This window comes from Eucyclogobius newberryi, unplaced genomic scaffold (genome assembly GCF_026437365.1).
Source record: "Eucyclogobius newberryi isolate DKJ021-1_F unplaced genomic scaffold, fEucNew1.0.hap1 SCAF_1, whole genome shotgun sequence".
Classification (NCBI taxonomy): Eukaryota; Metazoa; Chordata; class Actinopteri; order Gobiiformes; family Gobiidae; genus Eucyclogobius; species Eucyclogobius newberryi.
In genome coordinates, this window is record NW_027315723.1 from 23,341,427 (window position 1) to 23,362,806 (window position 21,380).

Below are 21,380 nucleotides of genomic sequence, written 5' to 3' on the forward strand. Positions count from 1 at the left end.
TTTTATTTAATTTGCAATGTCCTCAGTCAAGACTCGCTATTGACCACTACTACTACTTCCGACTGACTTGAACTTTTATGTAACAAAAACAAACCTGATTTTGACTTCTGCCTGTGCTCATCAAAATATATGCAGATTTTCTTTTCTCATCACTACACACTACTACACAGTCACTTTCTTGTATGCAGTATATTGTGCAGTTGGAGACTTTCAAGCGACAATGTCATATGTAAAACGTGTTTTGCTATAAATGTCCACATGTTTTATTATTAAAAGAAAATTGCATTGATTAATTTTAATTAATGAATTGCTTTTCTTTCAAACTTTACCGTCCTCTGTCATCGTCTCCAACACCGTCATTTAATTTCCGTTTGCTAACACGATGAGCGTGTCTATATGATTGGATTATGTTGCCGTGGGCCCTGGTGGCGCTCAAGCAGTGGTTTGTATGTGATCCCATTACATCTTCAGACAAGTCCAGTAGTGAAATGCTGCATGCACACTTTGGGAAGAATACGCTCTGTAGGCTCTGTACATGTAGAAGAATACACTCTGTAGGCTCTGTACATGTAGAAGAATACTCTCTGTAGGCTCTGTACATGTAGAAGAATACACTCTGTAGGCTCTGTACATGTAGAAGAATACGCTCTGTAGGCTCTGTACATGTAGAAGAATACTCTCTGTAGACTCTGTACATGTAGAAGAATACACTCTGTAGGCTCTGTACATGTAGAAGAATACGCTCTGTAGGCTCTGTACATGTAGAAGAATACTCTCTGTAGACTCTGTACATGTAGAAGAATACGCTCTGTAGGCTCTGTACATGTAGAAGAATACGCTCTGTAGGCTCTGTACATGTAGAAGAATACACTCTGTAGGCTCTGTACATGTAGAAGAATACACTCTGTAGGCTCTGTACATGTAGAAGAATACACTCTGTAGGCTCTGTACATGTAGAAGAATACGCTCTGTAGGCTCTGTACATGTAGAAGAATACGCTCTGTAGGCTATGTACATGTAGAAGAATACGCTCTGTAGGCTCTGTACATGTAGAAGAATACGCTCTGTAGGCTCTGTACATGTAGAAGAATACGCTCTGTAGGCTATGTACATGTAGAAGAATACGCTCTGTAGGCTCTGTACATGTAGAAGAATACGCTCTGTAGGCTCTGTACATGTAGAAGAATACGCTCTGTAGGCTCTGTACATGTAGAAGAATAGAAAAAGCTTCAGTTGTAGTCATCTGGACTCGGTTAGAAAAAATAGACGTTTCGACTCTCATCCAAGAGTCATTGTCAATAACAGAATTTAGGTCGAGAACTCCGATATTTATCCTATTCTGTGGTAAGTCCAGCCCATTGGGCGGAGCCTTCCTAAAGTAGAAAGAGTTGTTTGTTTCAACAGAAACTCCCCCCTTGTATCTACCGAGCTAACCTATTCAGAATCTTAATGGGCTATTAGAATCCTCTTTGTCTTTGTGAGACCCTGGCTCAACCACCCTGAGTACCTGATTAGCATATAAATGTCCTGGTCCTGGTCCTCTACCTTTCCAGGGGTTCAGTATACCATTATAGATACCAGGGAGATTGAATCTGAGCCCTCCATTTCTGTTTAAAGAAGGTCTTTTTTTTTTTTTTAACAAAAATAGCTTCCTTAACTCCTCTTTCAAACCATCTTTTCTCCCTGCTTAAAATCTTCACCTCACCGTCTTCAAACGAGTGATTAGAGGGAAGAATACTCTCTGTAGGCTCTGTACATGTAGAAGAATACTCTCTGTAGGCTCTGTACATGTAGAAGAATACACTCTGTAGGCTCTGTACATGTAGAAGAATACTCTGTAGGCTCTGTACATGTAGAAGAATACGCTCTGTAGGCTATGTACATGTAGAAGAATACGCTCTGTAGGCTCTGTACATGTAGAAGAATACGCTCTGTAGGCTCTGTACATGTAGAAGTGTGTATATGTATATATATATATATATATATATATATATATATATATATATATATATATATATATATATATATATATATATATATATATATATATATATATATATATATATATATATATATATATATATATATATATAATCATAATTTAGCTTGATTGATACCTACATTTCTTGACCAATTATCTTCTGACCGTGAGAGTGCAGGTTCATAATATTGTGGAGCGGCTGAGCATATATCACAATTATCATGGTCTGGAGCAAAATGCTTTTTGTTTTTAGTGACATTTTCAACAATGTGAATCTTGATTGACACAAAAGCTCTACATCGCACACTATAATGGATATTGTAATACTGTGTGCCCACATCCTTCCTGATAAATCCTAAATAGTATAGCTTTGATTGTACAGAAAATGGCAGTTATTGCATGTTTCCATTGACCAATGAAGTCCACTTTGAACTATTTGATACAAGTAAAAACATGGAGAGAGAAGTTACAACATGCTACTGCCCGACTTATAACATTATACCGTTTATAGTATATAAGAATTGTTCGTTTACGAAACTGAGGGCACTATATTGACGCTCGTGTGGAAGATTACACTTGAACGTTTGCTTTCAATCAGCTACCAATTACATGTAAATGTGGCCCTCCTCTCTGAATTTCCTATAAAACACCTTCATTAATTTGCATACATTACCTGAATGCGGCAAATTCATTCAAAGCTCACAGGCTGGAGTAGTGTTGTACATTAAACTTTTCTTTTCACCGTGCGGCAGACGCATATGCTGAGATTGCCTTTGTTTAAAGGAGAGCACTTGCATTTTCATTTTTACTATAATGATTTTAAAAATGTATGTATGCACATATTTATAGATGGATTTGTTTTGTTTTTATAGAGATATATTCTTTATATATTTATTCCCATTCATAACTACACTGCCTGTCCAAAGAAAATACAGCAGGTCTTCTCCTCCTGGATAACTGCTGCATGGGTGATGATCTTTCAGCTACAACACGTTATTTGAATCCAACTGATTCAGTGAGTTGAAAGACACATCCCGTGGTCATGGAAAAAATATGTCAGTATGTTTAAGAAGGGAGCAGAGAAAACACCTAAGGAGAAGCAGAAACTAATGTACTGTAATGTACATCATCAATACAAGATCAACGGGTGAAAAATAATATTTTAATATTACAGAAGCTTATGGAAACTATGCCACAGCGAGTGTGAGCTCTAATATTCCTACAAAATATTAGAGTGCGTGACCTATTTTTTTTGGATGGGCTGTGGAATTTCAAAAGTGGTCCTTGGTGTGAGTGATTTTGGAAATTGTTATGAAAGAGTGGCTTGTTTGTACAAAGGTCAAAAACCAACAAGCAAACTGATTGCTGATTGCCTGACACAGCTCTGTTTTTGATGTTTTGTTTCTCTTAGTTGACAAACCAATGCCAGAAAAGCACTCGAAGCCCGCTCCGCTCCCTCCGCCCAAACCCACGGCCTCCGGGAAAGTCCGCCCCATGAGCCATCCACCCAAACGGCCTGACAAGCCCCTAGCCCCCTCAGCCAGCCTCAGGTAAGTGCTCTCATAACTCATAGGAATAATGAGTTATGAGAGTCACTTCGGCACGTCGTCAGTCAGAAGGATTTGCTGTAGATTTTTATCATTTTGATAAACGGTTTTAATTTGTGTAAAAGATTCACTCACTCATTTATTTGTATTAGTGTTACGACTTTATTAATACTATCAGTGGCAATGAGTTCAAAGCTAAAAATGCACATGGAGAACAACCAACATACTACAGAAACATATAGCAATTCTGAACAAAGACATCACATCTCAGCTGTCACTAAAAGTTTAAATTTAGAAGGCAAATAGAAGAATGAATAAACATTTCTGGTCCCTGTTTGCACATCATTATTTTGTGCGGTTGTCCATCTGTTCCCTACTGTTATTTCCTTCATCACTTACATTTTATCTTTTGCAGACATAATGGAGAGGTGCCTTCTACTCGTTCGAAGCCAGAGCCCGAGCCGTTACCGCAGTTACCCGTGTCCAAACCCCGGGCTCCTGCTGCAGAAGTCGCAGAAAAACCCGCAGAGCCAGGTACAGACCACACACTGCGCAAATGTTCACCACAGGTTTGTGCGTTGAGCCTGTAATCAAGAGTAATGACAGCAGTTTATGTTCTTATATCAGAAAAAAAACATTTTCAGGGAAAGATCTGTTATGTTACCTTGTTTATCAAGACTACATGTGATATGTTGTACCGAACTTATAAAGTACAATGATAATAAATTACATTTAAAGGCGCAATGGACGATTTTTCAGCGATTTGAGAACTCAGGTGGAAGTGCGCATGCGCACTCCCCCGTGCGGACTGATACAACACACACGTGTGTTTGTTTATTAGCGCGACGGAGCGCATCGCATCTCTCATCTTCCGTAGATTTCTGTCCACTTCTGCGTCAACTCGAACTGTCTTTCTCCGTCTTCATTTTGTCCTGTACTCTGAGGGAACTATATTATGATATGATGAGATCAATGCGCTTAAATATGCGGCAATGTGGGGGCTAGCTGCACGCGGCTGCAGGTGAAGTTAGGTGAGTTTTATGATTGATGCGTGGCAGGACTAATCGTCAGTCCACGCCACAAGGAAATAAGACTCAGATTTGGGCCAAAAAAATTGTCCATTCAACCTTTAAGTTACGTGTTTTATTAGGTTTAATGTTGAATGTCCTGTTATGACAGACTGAAGTAGAGGTGGGAAATACTGACAAACATGAAGATCTTTATTTTTTTCTGATAACGATATTCAGACGATTTTATGTGATTTTTAACAGAAATGTATTAAATGTATTCATTCAAAACATGTATTAGTTAAAGTTCAGCAGAAATAAAGTCTTATACCCCTTTTACAACATATCCTTTTCATTTTATTTTTAATCAGCTCTTTTTGTTGCATTTTTACTCCAAACCATAGAACTTAATGTAAAAAAATTATATCTTCAAAACAACATTCATGATATTATTTAAATTCTGATATATTGCCCATCTCTTATGTTTAGCTCTAATTTAGCTATTTCGCAAACCCCTGCATTTTTTGTTGAAGCTTCTGCAGAGACATTAATTAATACACATTGTGCTAATTCAAATAAATAAATATTACAAAACAAATCAAGCTAATGACCTGTGTATCTACCTAGAATAGTAGTTACTAAGACACACACACAGCACCAGAGCAAACGTAACACTCGTTGAAGCGCGAATAGGAGAGACGGACAATACTGGGCTTACATCACTCCTAAATGCATTGCACGTCTGAAATATGGGACTGCTACGGCTTTAGAAGACAAAGGAAAAGCACTGCTGAAGTGGAGAAGCGCTAACGTAGCCCGCTGCTAACTCCGATCGAATGCCACAGAAACAAACTGCCATTACGGCGCACTCGCTGTAGCGTCAACGCAACAACATTCAGAAGGGTCAGAACAATCGCAGGGACAAACGTTTTAGAAATAAGAGTGACGCGCTTTTCCTTCTACTGTGTTTGTACTTGAAAACGTGCAGGCGGCAATGCTTCGGGATCAGCGATGTCAATTTGAACATTTTGAAAGAACAAATCACGTCATGACATCCTTACAGCACTTTCCCAGTCCTCCTCGTGATGTGACACAAGAGCACAAAAACGGGGCCAGTGATGGACCCTGCTCAAAATGTACTCTACTTTGTATTATACCACTTTTTGAGCTTTATACTATGCACAGTCTACAATAACAAAGTATTATTGAGTAATAGAGTAATAGAAGTGGCTTACCTTTTATCAAAATGCTAATCAACCAAATGCATAACTGTGAAAAATAAATAAAATGTCTAAAAGCGTGATATATCAAATCTAATCAGAGGAAAACTTTAGGACACCTTACAACTTGAAACAAAGACGTTAAAATAAAATGGTTACTTTATGCTGCGGTAGTTTATGACTTATCAATAAGTGTTGAATTTTAAGCTCTTGGGAACGTGAAAGGGGAAAGTCGTGAAAAGGATTTTGTAGTTGCACTTTAAAATTATTTCTGCTGTTGAGGTTTGGGACTAAAGTGCTGAAAAAATGTGCTAAAAGTCGCCCCCTGGAGAGTGGGCCGCACGTCACTGTGGAGCTCTGAATCTCCACACACGAGCAGAACTCAGCCCTGAACAGAGGAGAGGTGCAAAGTGCTCTTACACAACAGTCCCACAAGCTTCCTACAGGCCTCTAAAGACTGCAGCTAGGCCCTTCTGTGCATTTTCTGTCATGTTCCCTGTGAGCTATAGACCTCTTAAGCCATGTAACTGTAACTGGAGCATGGTTTTGTTACACTTCTGTACAGTGTGGTGTATATAAACTGAGCTTCATATAGTTATGGTTCTCCCTCATCATTGGCGTACTTCTAGTTGTACTTTTGAGTGGTTCATGTGTATTTGAGTAATCCTCGCTTGGCGGTGCTCTAAACGTTTAACCCCTGTCCACGGCTCTGCACTTACTAGAAGGTTATGCACCCGCTTGTGGTGAAATAATCATTAACAACGTGTGGTAGTTTACCAAAAAAAGCACAATGTGTCGTCTTTAGTGAACAAAGCTGAAATGAAATAAGCTGATTTATCTTCTTTCTTTGCATTATTTTCATTGTCAGTCCACTGTCCAATAAACCACTGGAATTACATTGAGTTTGTGTCACAGAAATTCAACATTGGATCTTTCTCCTGTTTAAATTTCAGATCTAATGAGTTTTGACGATTTGACGTCCGCCTCACTCAAGCTGTCCCACCCGACCGTAGACAGACCAAAGATGCCTGGGAAGAGACCGCCCACACAGTTTGGAGCACACACGGTAAGGCACTGGATAAATGTTACATACAGTAGTTGAAATTAGGGGCGGGGATCGGTTATAGTATCGGTGCAAGGATATGCCCCCCCCTGTCTGTGCCCCGTGTCCCCTCCCCCCCACGAACAGGCGATTTAGTAAAACATTTAGGCTAAAAATATGGCCGTGTATTTACTCAATCGCTCAACTAATAATTGTAATGTGCGTGATGGATACATTCTGTTGTTATTTTTACTAAAGTGAAGCAGTAATTTGTGATTTTTACTTCAACCTTGCTGTGCATTTTAAAATCTACTATTGGTATTGACAAGTATCGGTTAAAAAAAAAAAAATCAGACCATTCGTAGTTGTAATCCATTTCCTCAAGCACATTCAATCGTTTAATTTAAAATCGTATTTAAATGTAAGGGGTTTTTGTATTTCGCTTTTTTAGATGGTTCAATTTCAGACCATGTGGCTCAAACAAGAAGCTTTCATAATTAGTATTTATTAACCTTTATTTAACCAGGTGAGAAACCATTGATGGATCATTGAGATTGACTTTTTTTTTTCTTTTTTATTGAAGAAAAACACAGATCAATTGTATGTGAGACCTCTTTTTCAAGGACCACCTCAATTATGGTTTAGTTGCACTGGTCCATCAGGTTGATTACATTCCTTTACAACAGTAAATTGTGCAATGTGTCATTTCAGATGTGTTTTAGCACATGGATTGTCATAAGACTGTCTGAATATCGTCATGGGAACAATCGCTCTAGTTGTGCTATGACTGAGAGCAGGACACAACTTCTTTTCTTGAATTACACACGGCTACACAATGACTAGTTCTATTCTTCTCTCCTTGACGTGCCTCAAACGGACAGGAAGTCAACGTTAGACGAAGTGTCACTCACAGCGCGTGGCTCTTTGTGGCGCTATTGAAACACTGCGCTTTCCAAAGGCCGTAGCTAACGCCAATCACGTTTCTGATTTTCTTTCACGCTTTTTCGATGGCTTCATTTGACATGACAGTTTTAGCGTGAACTGGGGAAAGAGAGGGTAGAGACATTCAGCAAATGGTCGAGGCTGACAAGCGAACCCACGGCGCTAGGGCTACCACACATGTGCAGCCCCTTAAACCACTGCGCCACAATTTTAAAATAAGTTTGATTGAGTTTTACAAGTTACTGAACTAATTGGCTTGGCCGCACCAGACGTATGAGTATTAAGACACAATATGATCTGTTAAATTAGAACAAAAACATGTGTAACTCAGTGTTTCCATAGATACGGGAGACTATGGTGGCCCACAAAGTCTAAAAATAACCTGGACTAGACATTGGCATAACAAAATTGAGACTTTTTGCTCATTTAATAATTAGAATAAACACTGGTCAAAAATGTTGATGGTCATTAAGGATTGAATATGGGCAATTGTGACAAAAATGTATATCTTTATTTTTGTATTATTACAATGGCAATATTCAGACAATATTATGTAAATTCTTCAGAAATAAGTTGCAAATGTCATGGTTTAAGTTCAAATACAAAAATGTGCTAAAAAAGGTTTTGTTCCATTTTTCTTTATAGGCTTTTTATGTTTCTTTTTTATTTTTATTTTTAGATTATATACTAAATATTCAAATTTGGCACATTCCTAAATCAACAATTATGATTTTTATATTATTTTGCTCCAGCATTTCCAAACAATTATAAAGTCCCAACTTTATCACCGATATGTATTTGGTGATACCTCATCATACAGATCGTACAAAACCATATTTATGTCTCAAACTCTCAGTGGACTGAAAACATCACCATATCATGAGTTTATTTCTGTGATTTATTTAAAAATAACAAGACTCTTTCATATTTCTTCAGCCCAACAAGGAAGTGAATGTGGAGAAGTCCTTTTTTAAGATGGATGAAGAGGACACATCTAAGCCAAAGTCAACTGAAAAGGTAAGGAAAATACAAGCGGTAATCTGTTAAAAATATGGATTTATAACTCTTATTTAAAAGATATACAATGAGGATGGTTAATATCAGGAGTGTACAGCCATAAAAGGCATGTCATGTTATAGTGTATTTACTAAGGGTTGTAGTATTCTGACAGTTTTCAAATTGTTTAAGAAGTAAATGTTTTAATTGTTTCTTTACATTTAGAAGATTCAAAGATGAAATGTTTTATTGTCATTGACACAAGTAAGCCACAACATTTAGTGCATCAGACACAGCAGAGAACGGCTGCAGCGCAAGAAGACCACGAACCACTGTGTAAATACATTTAGTTTCTTATGATATGGCTACTGTGTTACCCAAAATCACAACATCAGAATGTGTGTATTTTCGTTATTGCTATAAGTAATATAGTAATAAATTATTTATTATTAAGTGATTAATCATTGGATTTATATTGGGCCTTTCACAAAGCGCTTTAAAGTGCATTATTCAGTCCTCACCTGGAGGCCATAGCTGCCCTGAGGCGAGGCGGCCTTCGGCCTCATCGACCGTCACCAATCACTCACACACACAGCTGTCATACAAGGAAATGTGAAGGGGAGAGAGGACGGCAGTTTCCTGTAGCTGCTCCATCGTGGCACCTGGTCTCCAAGTACTTCAGTCATTAAACTGGGGAAAAAAGAAAAAAAAGGATAAACAAACACCCAGAACTGACAATACACAACAACAAGAAAAAAAAAAAATCAACTACCGGTACAAAGAAAAAGCCTCAACTCTCGATACAAATCTCGACCTGGGGGTCCTAACTCTGCTTCTGTCTCCAGCCTTCCAGCAGCACCGGGCCCCAGTCCCCGTCTCATCTCAGCCGTTTGATCGAGGCCAAGCCCAGCCCTCCAGCTCCCGGAGGCACTGGAGAGGGGCCCAGCCCCGGGGTCAAAGGTCGTCTGGAGCCAGAGGACCAGAGCGGCGGCTTCGAGGATCTCAAGACTCAGATGAGAGAGCTGCTGCTGACAGTGGAGCTTCTCAAGGCTCAGCAAATGTAAGGCATTACACACACGCACACGCATACAATAGCACGTATGCACACACATACAACACGCGCGCATCGCACACGCGCATCGCACACACACACGACACACACGACGCACACACACATGCATGCACGATTCTGTTGATTACAATAACATTTTGCAATTCAGTACAAGAGGCATTAACTAATAAAAAAACAGACTTATAGTATTCTATTCTTACTGCAATACTGGTATTTAATTGTATTTATTTATTTTGACTACTATATTTCTTCTGCTGATGGGCTGCATGTCTGGATGAATAGAAGTAGTTGATTCTGATGTGTTAAAATGGGCCTGTAAATGTCTTGCAGATGACGGTTGTCAGAAGTATAAAAAAATTGATACTAATCATTACTAAAACTTATCAAAACTAGATAATCATTTGAGCAAATATTGATACAAATATTTACATTTCCTGAACAGTTCTGTAATGAGATTTTATTATTTAGCATTTATTTTGATCATCAGGTTCCAAAATTAGCATCGAGTGTCATGACAATGCTAAATTAGACATATACCTTTTAGCAAGTTTGTTTTCAGTTTTTCTCTTTTTTTTGCAGTTTTGTACAGTTTTCTTATTACGGACAATAAATAATCCAGCGGAACATGAAATTAAAACATCAAGGGCCATTTATTGCCCCATATCTTAGCGTTAACGGGCGCCTTGGCCCGGGCGCTCTTCTGCTACCATGCCGACGTTACTGCTGGCGTGAAGAGGCTGGACACTGGAGTGGGATGGTGCCAGTCCATATGGTGATAGTGTTTGAACCAATGACCGGTAACTGACATTCAAAAGCACCATCCGTGTGTGTGATGTTTACAGTCACGCCTCATATACAGGCGGTTCACTGGAGGAGACGCTTGTCGTCCAACAAGTGAAAGTGTGTTTACATTTGCACCAATAACTCAGTTATCATCAGGGTTTTTAAGTATCCTGGTTTTGTGTGTGGCCATGTAAACACCATATCCTGATTTCAATAACCTGGTTATGACAGTATCCTGGCCTTTGAGGTTTTAAGCCGCTGGCGGTTGTGGCGAGGAGATGTGATGGTCTGTGACGGTCATTCCGGTCAAGCTCTGGCCCCACTGTTCTGCCCAGAACCAACGTCTGTGTTGTGCAAAACAAAGCTGAATTTCAATTGGATCCAATTGAAAAACAGAACATCAAACTGTTACATTTGTTAAATAAGAAGAAAAAATGAAAACATTTAAATGACTCTTACACGCTTTAACCATATTCGGGACATATCCCGTGTGCAGACAGTGTCTCTGCTCTATTTAGGCACAGGACGGTATTATTCTTTAATGTATAATTTGAGTTATTTATGCCCATATCGTGATTATCTCCACGTGGGGATAGTATCACGTCTCCAGTTTGAAGCTCATTTACAGAGGCACCAGACCACGGCCTCATGTTTAGGCATGATCACGCCTCTTGTTTAGAATTCCACACCCTGCGCTCTCGACAGTTGTGCCGATGCAGTATGTTTGCAACGCTCTTGTTACCGCTAATATCGAGGGCAAAACACTTTCTTTTTAATATTGCCTCCGTTTCAAAGTGTGTTGAACGTGTATTGACTTAATCTGTCGGTTTCCCAGGAAAGAGATCTTGGAGCTGCGCGGGGAGCTGGACGAGGAGCGGCACAAGCGCTTGGCCCTGCAGGTACCATCGATCTCCATGGAGACACACACACACGCACAGGAACGAACCACTAAGAAAAAGTCGAATAATAAAGGTCACACACTTTTGATTCTACCTCAAAGTTAATGAGATCCATGGGAAGTTATTTCTAGAAATTGGTTTTATTGCCCAATTTGAGTGTATCCTTCCCACGCAATCCTAATGAAGGGTTTATTCATTTAATATTCAGACCTCAATGCCTTTTTTGTGTCTCTAATGGTTAGTTTTATGGAATTAAGATTTAAATCTGTCGCTTTATTGCATTGGGACAGAAGAGGCACAGAGGTAATTTGTCTCGGTACAGTTCCTTCTAAGATGCATCTATGGCCTTAGTTATTATAGTACTTGGTTTACGGATCCGCCGCACTTAGATTATTGATTTATACAATACAGTATAAATCAAATTAATTATTACCAATTTTTTTTTATAAAGTACCACCGACAAAGCAAAATAGCATTAAATTAAATGTAAAAAGCAATATTAAGTCAAAAGACAAGAGCGCGTGAAGCAATTTCTCGCCAAACTCCTGCGGAAGTCTGTGACGGAGCCGCTAAGAGCTCCGTCCCTGCCCGCAGTCCCGGGGAGAGAGCGCGCGCCCGTCTCTGTCTGCTGCGCACCTTTATATCGCAAATACACATTTTAAACCCATTTACCGCATTTTCTTCAGCGCGTTTTGCCATGACTGGGTGGGTGGGTGGGGGAGGGTGCACACTTAAGCGTCAGTTCTGTCTGTCTAAAACATAAAACACGCTAAATCTGTTACACGCTCCTGCGCCGATTTAAAAATCCGTAAATCAAGTAATAAGATAACTGTGGCCTAACGTGGAAAGTAACTGATGGTGAGTTTAATGTTTATGATGAGGAGGAATAGTGTCAATATGAGAGACAAAACACTGAGTAACATGAGCAGATGCAGTAAAGCCCCAAACTATTCATAGCAGAGTTATTTTTTTCTCCCATGTAAATCAATAACATGGAAGAGAATATATTTTAGCACATGTTTTATTTCAAATGTTGATGGGAAATTTTATCGCTGAATTGTTTAACCTAGAATAATCACGTCTGAATTGGTTTAATTCAGCTAATTCATTTTGCATTATACCTTTTTAAATGTTTGGAAATTCCAAATGAAAAATTCACCTTCAAATATTCAACACGTTCATTTTCAAGACCACAAATCAGTCAGTCAGCAGCTTAAATTCAGAGAGTAAAAAAAAAAAAAAATCTAAATTCAAACAAGATATCTTCAATATTAGTCAACGACTGACTGAAGAAAAACTACAAAAATCAATTAATTTTTATGTATAATATTTTTTTATTTATTTTTTTATTATTAAATGGTCCGTATACCATTTAAAACACTTTAAAACAAAGCCTTTATTGTTCTTTTATACGATTTATGACTCTTCTTTAATTAGAAGGCGGCTTTCTTGCAAATTCTCTCACAAAAGCTTGACAATTGGGTTGTGTCCGTTTGAGGAGAGTTTGCAGAGGATGTGAATGAAATGCAGTGATTTCTCATGTATTTAGTGAGGATGGAAAAAACACACAGTCAAAAGAGAGTCTCCGATAGAACGTCTTTCCCTCCTCTTTGTGCGATAAGTGAGCGCGTTGGCCTTGAGTTGAGCGGACATAATGACAGTCGGGAGTATTGGATTCAGCTCAGGAACACCTCTGCACAGCGTGGTCCCGGGCAGAGAGAGGGGAGTGCGCCCGCTGTGAGCTCACTAATGCCCTCAAACGCTCATGCTGTCACGCCGGGAGGTCCGAAAAGGCCCGCTCCGACCGCCACAGGGCACTACAGGGACGCGCTGACCTATGACACTTCCCCGAAACCATGCCCACAAGAGAGTCCCGGGAAGCATCCTTTCCAGGTGAAGGAGAGGCGAGCCACAGGAATGTGTGACACTCCCGTTGATCTCATGCGTTTAATTAAGTGCAATTACTGTCGTGATCACATGCAATGGTATTTATTTATTTATTTATTTTATCTTTATTATTTTTCCCCTCCATCCCTTGGATAATGGGAGGTTTTGTTTATAAGAGATCTTCTACTGAAAGTGTTTTTCAGACTTCCTATAAGTGATCTGTTCTTTTCTTCTGTATCTACCTCTGTATCTACCTGCGTTGCAACAACGAAATTTCCCCATGTGGGACAATAAAGGAATATCTTATCTTATCTTATTTGTAATGGTAGAAGGCCACGATGATTTACACTGATACCACACAACCGTATTTCTTTGTGTGTTAAAAAGATGTATTGAGGTATTTTATGTTCTGATTGTCTTCATTTTGTCTGTGTTTTAGTAAAAAAAAATTAAATATGGGGTGATTAGACTGATTTTTTTTTAATGTATATTAATCAAAATATTGTAAATAATTATGTTTGATAAGTCTGTTGTGCCGTTGACCTCCTGATCAAGCTGAAGATCCTCCTAATGATATTTCACACTATTCTAAAGCATATTTCCTGCTTTGATGTACATATAAATAAACTGTAGGCTTAATACTGATTAGAAGTGTCAAATGTAAAGTAATTTATATTAATTTTATTTCAAACTCAACTTGACCACATTTCGGGTGATGCATACTGTATGACTCTTCTGAAACTACACGACATTGTCAGAGTGACTTAAAGATCTTCGGTTCCAAAGCATTTGGGGGTTTTTGTCAGAGAAGAGGCTGTAGCCTGTCGGCTTCTTCACCTCACACGGACAGCTCACTGTTTGCTACTGCTTTTAACATTAAAGTATTATGTTATTGAGTGTTTTCATACTTACTAAAACAACCTGGAACTTTGGAGATGTAGTTTTCAAAAGTAAATTTTGCCTTTTAACCAAGTAAATGTAAATCTCTGAACAGGTTTTTAGCAGGCAACACAGAATTCTTCCTATGTGTTTGAAGTAGACTTCATCCTGTGCCGTTTGTAAAGTCTCATTTACCTCAGTAAACACTACATTTTCTCTGTTTGTGCAGATGGAGATAGAAAAACTGAAGCGGACGGTCCACCTGACGTGAAGCCCATCATCCAATCACACGCAAGCCTGACGGTCAGCTGTCGACCAATCAGAGCGTAGGAGCTTTACGGCTCCTCCATTGAGATGGGCCGAGTCTCAAAGAGGACCACCACCTCCAGCACAATCTTTTTACAAACAGACGCTCTGTATTTGTAATATTTCCATTTTGCACATTTTTCGAGCTTGACTTAATTTTGTTCAGATATTTCTTTTTCTTTTGCCAACCCAAGCTGCGGCCTTATTCCGACTACTGCTGAAACCTGTCCCTCTGAGGACGAGGCTCGCTCTCACTACTACTGACTTTGGACAGCAGGGGGCGCTTTGCTTCTTCCACTTCTATTTCCTTTTTTATAATTCACATTGATTGATTGATTTGATTTTTAAAACATGATTCAAGCTAGCATAAATGTTCCTTTTCTTCACGGCAATCTTTTCTTTGTCTTTTATGTTTTTCTACATTCCTATCCAGGGTAACACTACTGTGCCTGTTCAGAAATCTGTAAGTATTTATATTGGGAGCTTCTATTTACCAAGATGGTGTCTGGAATCTATAGCATGGTATTGTAAATGTCTATTTTTGAAGTCTACTGACATGTCTATAGTCCATACAGTGGGCCTCATCTCCTCTCTTCTGTTTCTGTTTTTTAAATTGGGAATGTTCACATGTGTTAAAGTCCATAATCTCACTGAGCATCTAAACTACGTGACTGTGACTGCAGATGTTTTAAAAGAAGTACATATTTGTGTAAAGTAGAAGAGCTGTTTTCTACTACTGTAAATAAGGTATAAATATAATTGGAATTTTCTGAACAAAATCGCTACCTGCTTCTGAGCTCGGTCTGATCATTGTAGCCAAATCAGGGGTCACTGTGAACACCAGAACAGTTCATTAAAACTGCAAGCGGTGATAAAGGGCTGCGTATCAACCCTGGTTTGCCTTTGTGATTCAAATTGGCCTCTGTTTCTTTGGAGATGAACATTTCTCCTTTTGGGCTGGGGCCATAATTTACTTTTTTCTCCATCCTATGGAGAAGTTTTATGTTTGAAATAACAAACAAAAAAAGGCTCCGTCCCATTCCATCTTGTGTATTTTAATATTCCAGAGGGCGCCACTGTATTCTAAGCGACTATGTAATTGAATCTAACTTTGTGCTGACACGCCCCTTCCCCCTCCCCGTTTCCTGCTTGGGCCCTGAATGTCTAAATATAATACGTAAGAAATACCACAAACAAACACCAAAAATAACAGTTTGACTGGTTTAGAAGTAAACTGGGACTGGAGAAGCAGATTCAAGCACAACTCTGGCATTTCTTCTGTTAGGGGCTCTAAAAAAGACCATGTGTGTTAAAACTGCGCTCCACACTGTACCCAGCCCCCGTTTGATCCAAAGCAGTGATTCAACGGTTGCCGTGTTCGATGCTCAGTGATGTTTTTTGTCTGTCCTCTCACGTTCCACATCTGTCTCCAATGGATCACCCAAAAGTAATCCTTCGATATCTGATGCAGTGTCATGAAATGTAAAGTTGCCGCCAAAGTTGAATGTGCGTTTTTTGCGGTGTCGGAGCTTTACGCCGCAGTTTTATGCAAATATTCAAATGGGGTTTAGTGAGGTTAACGGTCACCATCTGGTTGTTATGTTATGTTTCCTACATTTGTGTTGCTTTTACATTTGTAAAAGTGGTAGAACGAGTGATCGAGAGTCTCGAGTCAAACCCATATCAGAACTTTGACATGTGTTCAGTTTATCTGAAAAGGACCGGTCAATACTTTACAAAGAGTGATATCGATCAGTGTGAAAAATACTGAGATATATCGTTCTGGGCTTTCTAGGCAAAGACTAATGCAATGCCCAACCCAAATGTTTCATGTGAATGTTTTGGATGAATTCACGAAACCAAAACAAGCAAAAATGCTAAATAAATCCTCCGTAAAACAAGAGTAAAAGAAAGAAAGACAGTCTCCAACACACAGATCTAAATTAGGGTTAAATCCAAGAGTAAATTTTCCACTCGGCTATGAATCTGAAAAAATGCCATCTTAAACAAACGTGAGCTCTTCTGTCTGCATCAATTCAGTCAACAACACTGCATGCCTCCATTTGACACTCTGGCCCGTTTGACTAAAGACTCTTTATCCAAGATGCATCATTTTAATGCTATACTGTTGAACATTCCAGGCAAAGCAATAACCGTTCCATGAGACGAGCACCGGGATCAATTTTGCCCCCTTTATCTCATTTAGCAGCTTCACAAATGAGCTTTTACAATGAACACAAAGCAGTGCTGTACAAAGTTGGGTGATAGAGTTAAATAATATATCTAAAAAATGTGTAATTTCTAAAGACATTTTTATTGCCAGCAGACGGCGGACACAGCGTCCGAACTGCACTGTGCTTCAGCTGCTGTAAAACTCGCCATTCCTCTTTTTTATCTCACAAATGTCTTAAGAAAAAGCTCTCTGTGAAATGCCTCGTAAATCGGACAAAATAAACCCTCATAAAAACACACATTCTTCCTCTGACTTTACATTCCACAAGATGTTAAGAAACCGGAGCGAATTTATAACATATTTTCATGTGATTTTGTTTGTTTGTTTACAAGAGCTGTATTCTTGCATGAGCTGAGATTCCATACAAAATAAATATCTTTAATACAAGTCTTGGTCCTACCTCGTCTTTCATTACTCAGACACCCTTTTCCTCTGCACTTATGGATCGCACATATGTACATTTTTCACAGGTCATTTTGGCGCTTTGAATTTGATGGGACGATGCTCTTTGTGCGGGTGACTTCATTGTGACATAAATGTTCCGCAGATCGACAGGCGAAGATGAAGACTGGTCTGAATGTAGAGCAGAGCCTCCATTGATTTAAAGCCACTATTGAATTACAACGTGACAACCGCCAGAATGAATACAATGCTACATTTGTATAAGGATTCATAATCAGAGGACAAAACTAGAAGAAACCTGATGCCGTTTCTGAACCTTTGAGTATAAACTGGGCCGTCTCTGAAGCTGCAGTTTTAGCTTCTGTTGTCTGGTTTTTAGTGGAAACGCAGAGGTTAAACTGAGAGTAAAGCAGCTGAGATATGGGCTGACAGGCGGCGTCTGTTGAGCATTAGCTGAGTCGGGACGATTCCCATTGCAAAGAAGCCATAGCTTTCAGAATGATGAGAAATGATGACATTGTTCTAGCAATTATTTTGAACAATTATTATTATATATCAAAATAGATTGATTGAATGGTAAAATGACCTTAAAATGCTGCACATAACATAAGCTGAAACATTTTGGGTTCTAGTTTTCTGGACTTGTTATAAAGTGAAGAAGTCCAGGCAGAATCCATATAAAGAGTTGGTTTTGGTGTACAAACCTTTTATTGATTCTTGTAAAGAATGGTTGCTATGACAATGAAGGAGGGTTACAGGTCCTTTTTTTATCACAATGGAATAAATGAAACATTTGAATGTCCCTAAGACAGCATTTTGCACAGGGAGGAAAGCAGGAGATGTTGTGTTGGGTCTTTCTTCTGCGACTGCAGGTTTATTCAGATTGGCTCTGTTTGGATTATGTTTGCTATATTTAGATATATTTCTGAATGTTCACAAGTTGAACACCCAGTGTTCTCGCTGAGGGGTTTTAGCATGTTGGGCCGTCATGCTTCGGCTGGTCACCGTCATGCCCAAAAGATGCCGCCAGGTGTTAAGATCACCGCGCCACCTGGGCTGAGGTTGAAGGATGGCGGTGGGACAAAGCGTGCGGTGATCTTAGTGCTGCGCTGCAGCACTCCTCGCTCACTCCTCACTCACTCCTCGCTCACTCCTCGCTCGCGCCGCAGCACTCCTCGCTCCCTCCTCGCTCACTCCTCACTCACTCCTCGCTCACTCCTCGCTCACTCCTCGCTCACTCCTCGCTCGCGCCGCAGCACTCCTCGCTCCCTCCTCGCTCACTCCTCGCTCACTCCTCACTCACTCCTCGCTCATTCCTCGCTCGCGCTGCAGCACTCCTCGCTCCCTCCTCGCTCCCTCCTCGCTCACTCCTCACTCACTCCTCGCTCATTCCTCGCTCGCGCTGCAGCACTCCTCGCTCACTCCTCGCTCACTCCTCGCTCACTCCTCGCTCGCGCCGCAGCACTCCTCGCTCCCTCCTCGCTCACTCCTCACTCACTCCTCGCTCACTCCTCGCTCACTCCTCGCTCGCGCCGCAGCACTCCTCGCTCCCTCCTCGCTCCCTCCTCGCTCACTCCTCACTCACTCCTCGCTCATTCCTCGCTCGCGCTGCAGCACTCCTCGCTCCCTCCTCGCTCACTCCTCGCTCACTCCTCGCTCACTTCTCGCTCGCGCCGCAGCACTCCTCGCTCACTGAAACATTTTTAAGCACTTCTCACTCTGCGCCTGCACGGTTTGTTCCTTCAACCTCAACCCAGCGAGAACACTGACACCTTTTCAATATTGTGTTTATATCTGAAGATTTAAGATTCTAATAAATTGCTTTGGATCAACATAAAATAAAAGACAAAAATAGGCTTACTAATTCATACTTCTTATTTTTGGCCTGGGATGCAGAATACACACGTCTCCAACACGTAACAAAGAGTCATAAGTCAAACAGAAGTGGACAAACCAGATTTGTTTATTTCGCATGTGAAACAGGAAGTCATTGGTTTCTAAAAACAGTCCAGATGAAACAACTGATTTTTTGCTACAGTGGAACACATTTAGAATCAAATCAAACTCACCTCAGACTTATAGAAAAAGGTTCAATTGTATCATCTGGACCCAGTTTAGAAAAAAGACGTTTCGACTCTCATCCAAGAGTCATGGTCAATAAGCAAATTTAGGCCGGCAACTCATATTTATTCTATTCTGTGGTAAGCCCCGCCCATCGGGTCCTACTGAACTAGAAGAAAAATGCTTTAGTTTCAACGGAACCTTACCTTCTTTGTTTTTCTAACAAGCTAGCCTTTTGTTTACCATCAGCCCTTTAATGGGCCATTAGTCTCCCTTTTGTTTGTGTCCCTGGCTCACACACCTTGAGGACCTGATTACCATCCGAAATCCCTGGGCGTCTACCTCTCCAGGGGTTCAGAAATCCATTATAGACCTCAGGAAGGTTGAACCTTAACCCTCCATTCCTGTTTGTAGAAGGTCTTTCTTTTTCAACAAAAATAGCCTCTTTAACTCCTCTTTCAAACCATCTTTTTCCCTGCTTAAAATCTTCCCCTCACTGTCCTCAATAGAGTGGTTTGTGGCTTTAAGATGGAGATGCACGGCGCTCTGTGGTCCTGAACTCGAGTGTCTTCTGTGCTGATCAAGCCTCATGTGCAGTGGCTGTTTAGTCTCCTGTGTTGTCACAACTTCAGCCAGGCTTTTAGTTGTTTCTTCATTGGTCAATCCCCTTCTGTGCCACTACAGCCAATCAGAGAGCAGACTCTGCCCCTCTCTCCTGCTCTGCACTAATTACTCATCACATTCCCCTGGCCTGCCCCACCTCAGTATATGTCCATTTCCCTCTGTTCCCTGCCAGATTGTCTTGTGTGTTTCCGTAGCTCCCAGCACCTGTCATCCTGATTCTGATCCTGCCTGTTCCTGTTTTCACCTGCCTTTTTGGACTTTGGACCTTCTCTTTTGCCTGCCCCATTCTGGATTTGTTTGCTACGCGTTACGACCTTGTTTTGATCTCTGCTGGTAATAAATACCCCTATTCTACACCTGAACTGTGTTGTGCATTTGGGTTCTTGCCTGCCGTTTAGTGACTGACATATGTAACGTTCTTTACAACTTTCTTCACTGCATTGGATAGAATAAACTACATTGTTTTGTTTTTGAGTCGGCATCTTGTCCTTAGGGTGAACCAGTTTTTGTCTTTAGCGTTGCCTGGTTTAAGATAAACAGGGACTTCATGTTGTCTAAAAATCTTCTTTCGGACGCTCATTTTTTATTATTTTTTTCTTCTAGTTCAGTAGGGCCCGCCCGATGGGCGGGGCTTACCACAGAATAGTTCCCGACTTAAATTTGCATATTGACAATGACTCTTGGATGAGAGTCGAAACATCTTGTTTTTTCTAAACTGAGTCCAGATGACCTTTGTCACCGGTTCTGTTCATAATTTTTATGGACAGAATTTCTAGGCGCAGTCAGGGGTCGGAGGGTGTCCGGTTTGGGGACCACAGGATCTCATCTCTGCTGTTTGCAGATGTTGTCCTGATGGCTCCATCAAACCCGGACCTGCAACATGCACTGGGACGGTTTGCAGCCGAGTGTGAAGCGGCTGGGATGAGAATCAGCACCTCCAAATCCGAGGCCATGGTTCTCGACCGGAAAAAGGTGGCTTGCCCTCTCCAGGTGGGTGGGGTGTCCTTGCCCCAAGTGGAGGAGTTCAAGTATCTCGGGGTCTTGTTCACGAGTGAGGGAAGGATGGAGCGTGAGATCGACAGGCGGATCGGTGCAGCGGCTGCAGTGATGCAGTCGCTGCATCGGACCGTTGTGGTGAAGAGGGAGCTGAGCCGAAAGGCAAAGCTCTCTATTTACCGGTCGGTCTACGTTCCTACCCTCACCTATGGTCATGAGCTTTGGGTAGTGACCGAAAGAACAAGATCGTGGATACAAGCGGTCGAAATGAGTTTCCTCCGCCGTGTGGCTGGGCGCTCCCTTAGAGATAAGGTGAGGAGCTCGGAGTAGAGCCGCTGCTCCTCCACGTCGAGAGGAGCCAGCTGAGGTGGCTCGGGCATCTGTTCCGGATGCCTCCTGGGCGCCTCCCTCGGGAGGTGTTCCGGGCATGTCTCACCGGGAAGAGGCCCCGGGGAAGACCCAGGACACGCTGGAGAGACTATGTCTCTCGGCTGGCCTGGGAA

At 40.8% G+C, this 21,380-nt stretch overlaps 1 protein-coding gene across 1 annotated transcript in view; it reads left to right on the forward strand.

Annotated features, from left to right (window-relative positions):
- cd2ap (CD2-associated protein) overlaps positions 1 to 17,181 on the forward strand; it is a 46,353-nt gene extending 29,172 nt beyond the window's left edge. Inside the window, exons 13-19 of the mRNA XM_072440478.1 lie at positions 3,393 to 3,531; positions 3,944 to 4,062; positions 6,709 to 6,821; positions 8,676 to 8,756; positions 9,581 to 9,795; positions 11,426 to 11,489; positions 14,485 to 17,181. Coding sequence (XP_072296579.1) covers positions 3,393 to 3,531; positions 3,944 to 4,062; positions 6,709 to 6,821; positions 8,676 to 8,756; positions 9,581 to 9,795; positions 11,426 to 11,489; positions 14,485 to 14,526 — 773 coding nt within the window. The 3' untranslated portion in view covers positions 14,527 to 17,181. The remainder of the gene's footprint in view (positions 1 to 3,392; positions 3,532 to 3,943; positions 4,063 to 6,708; positions 6,822 to 8,675; positions 8,757 to 9,580; positions 9,796 to 11,425; positions 11,490 to 14,484) is intronic.
- The last annotated feature ends 4,199 nt before the right edge of the window (positions 17,182 to 21,380 follow it).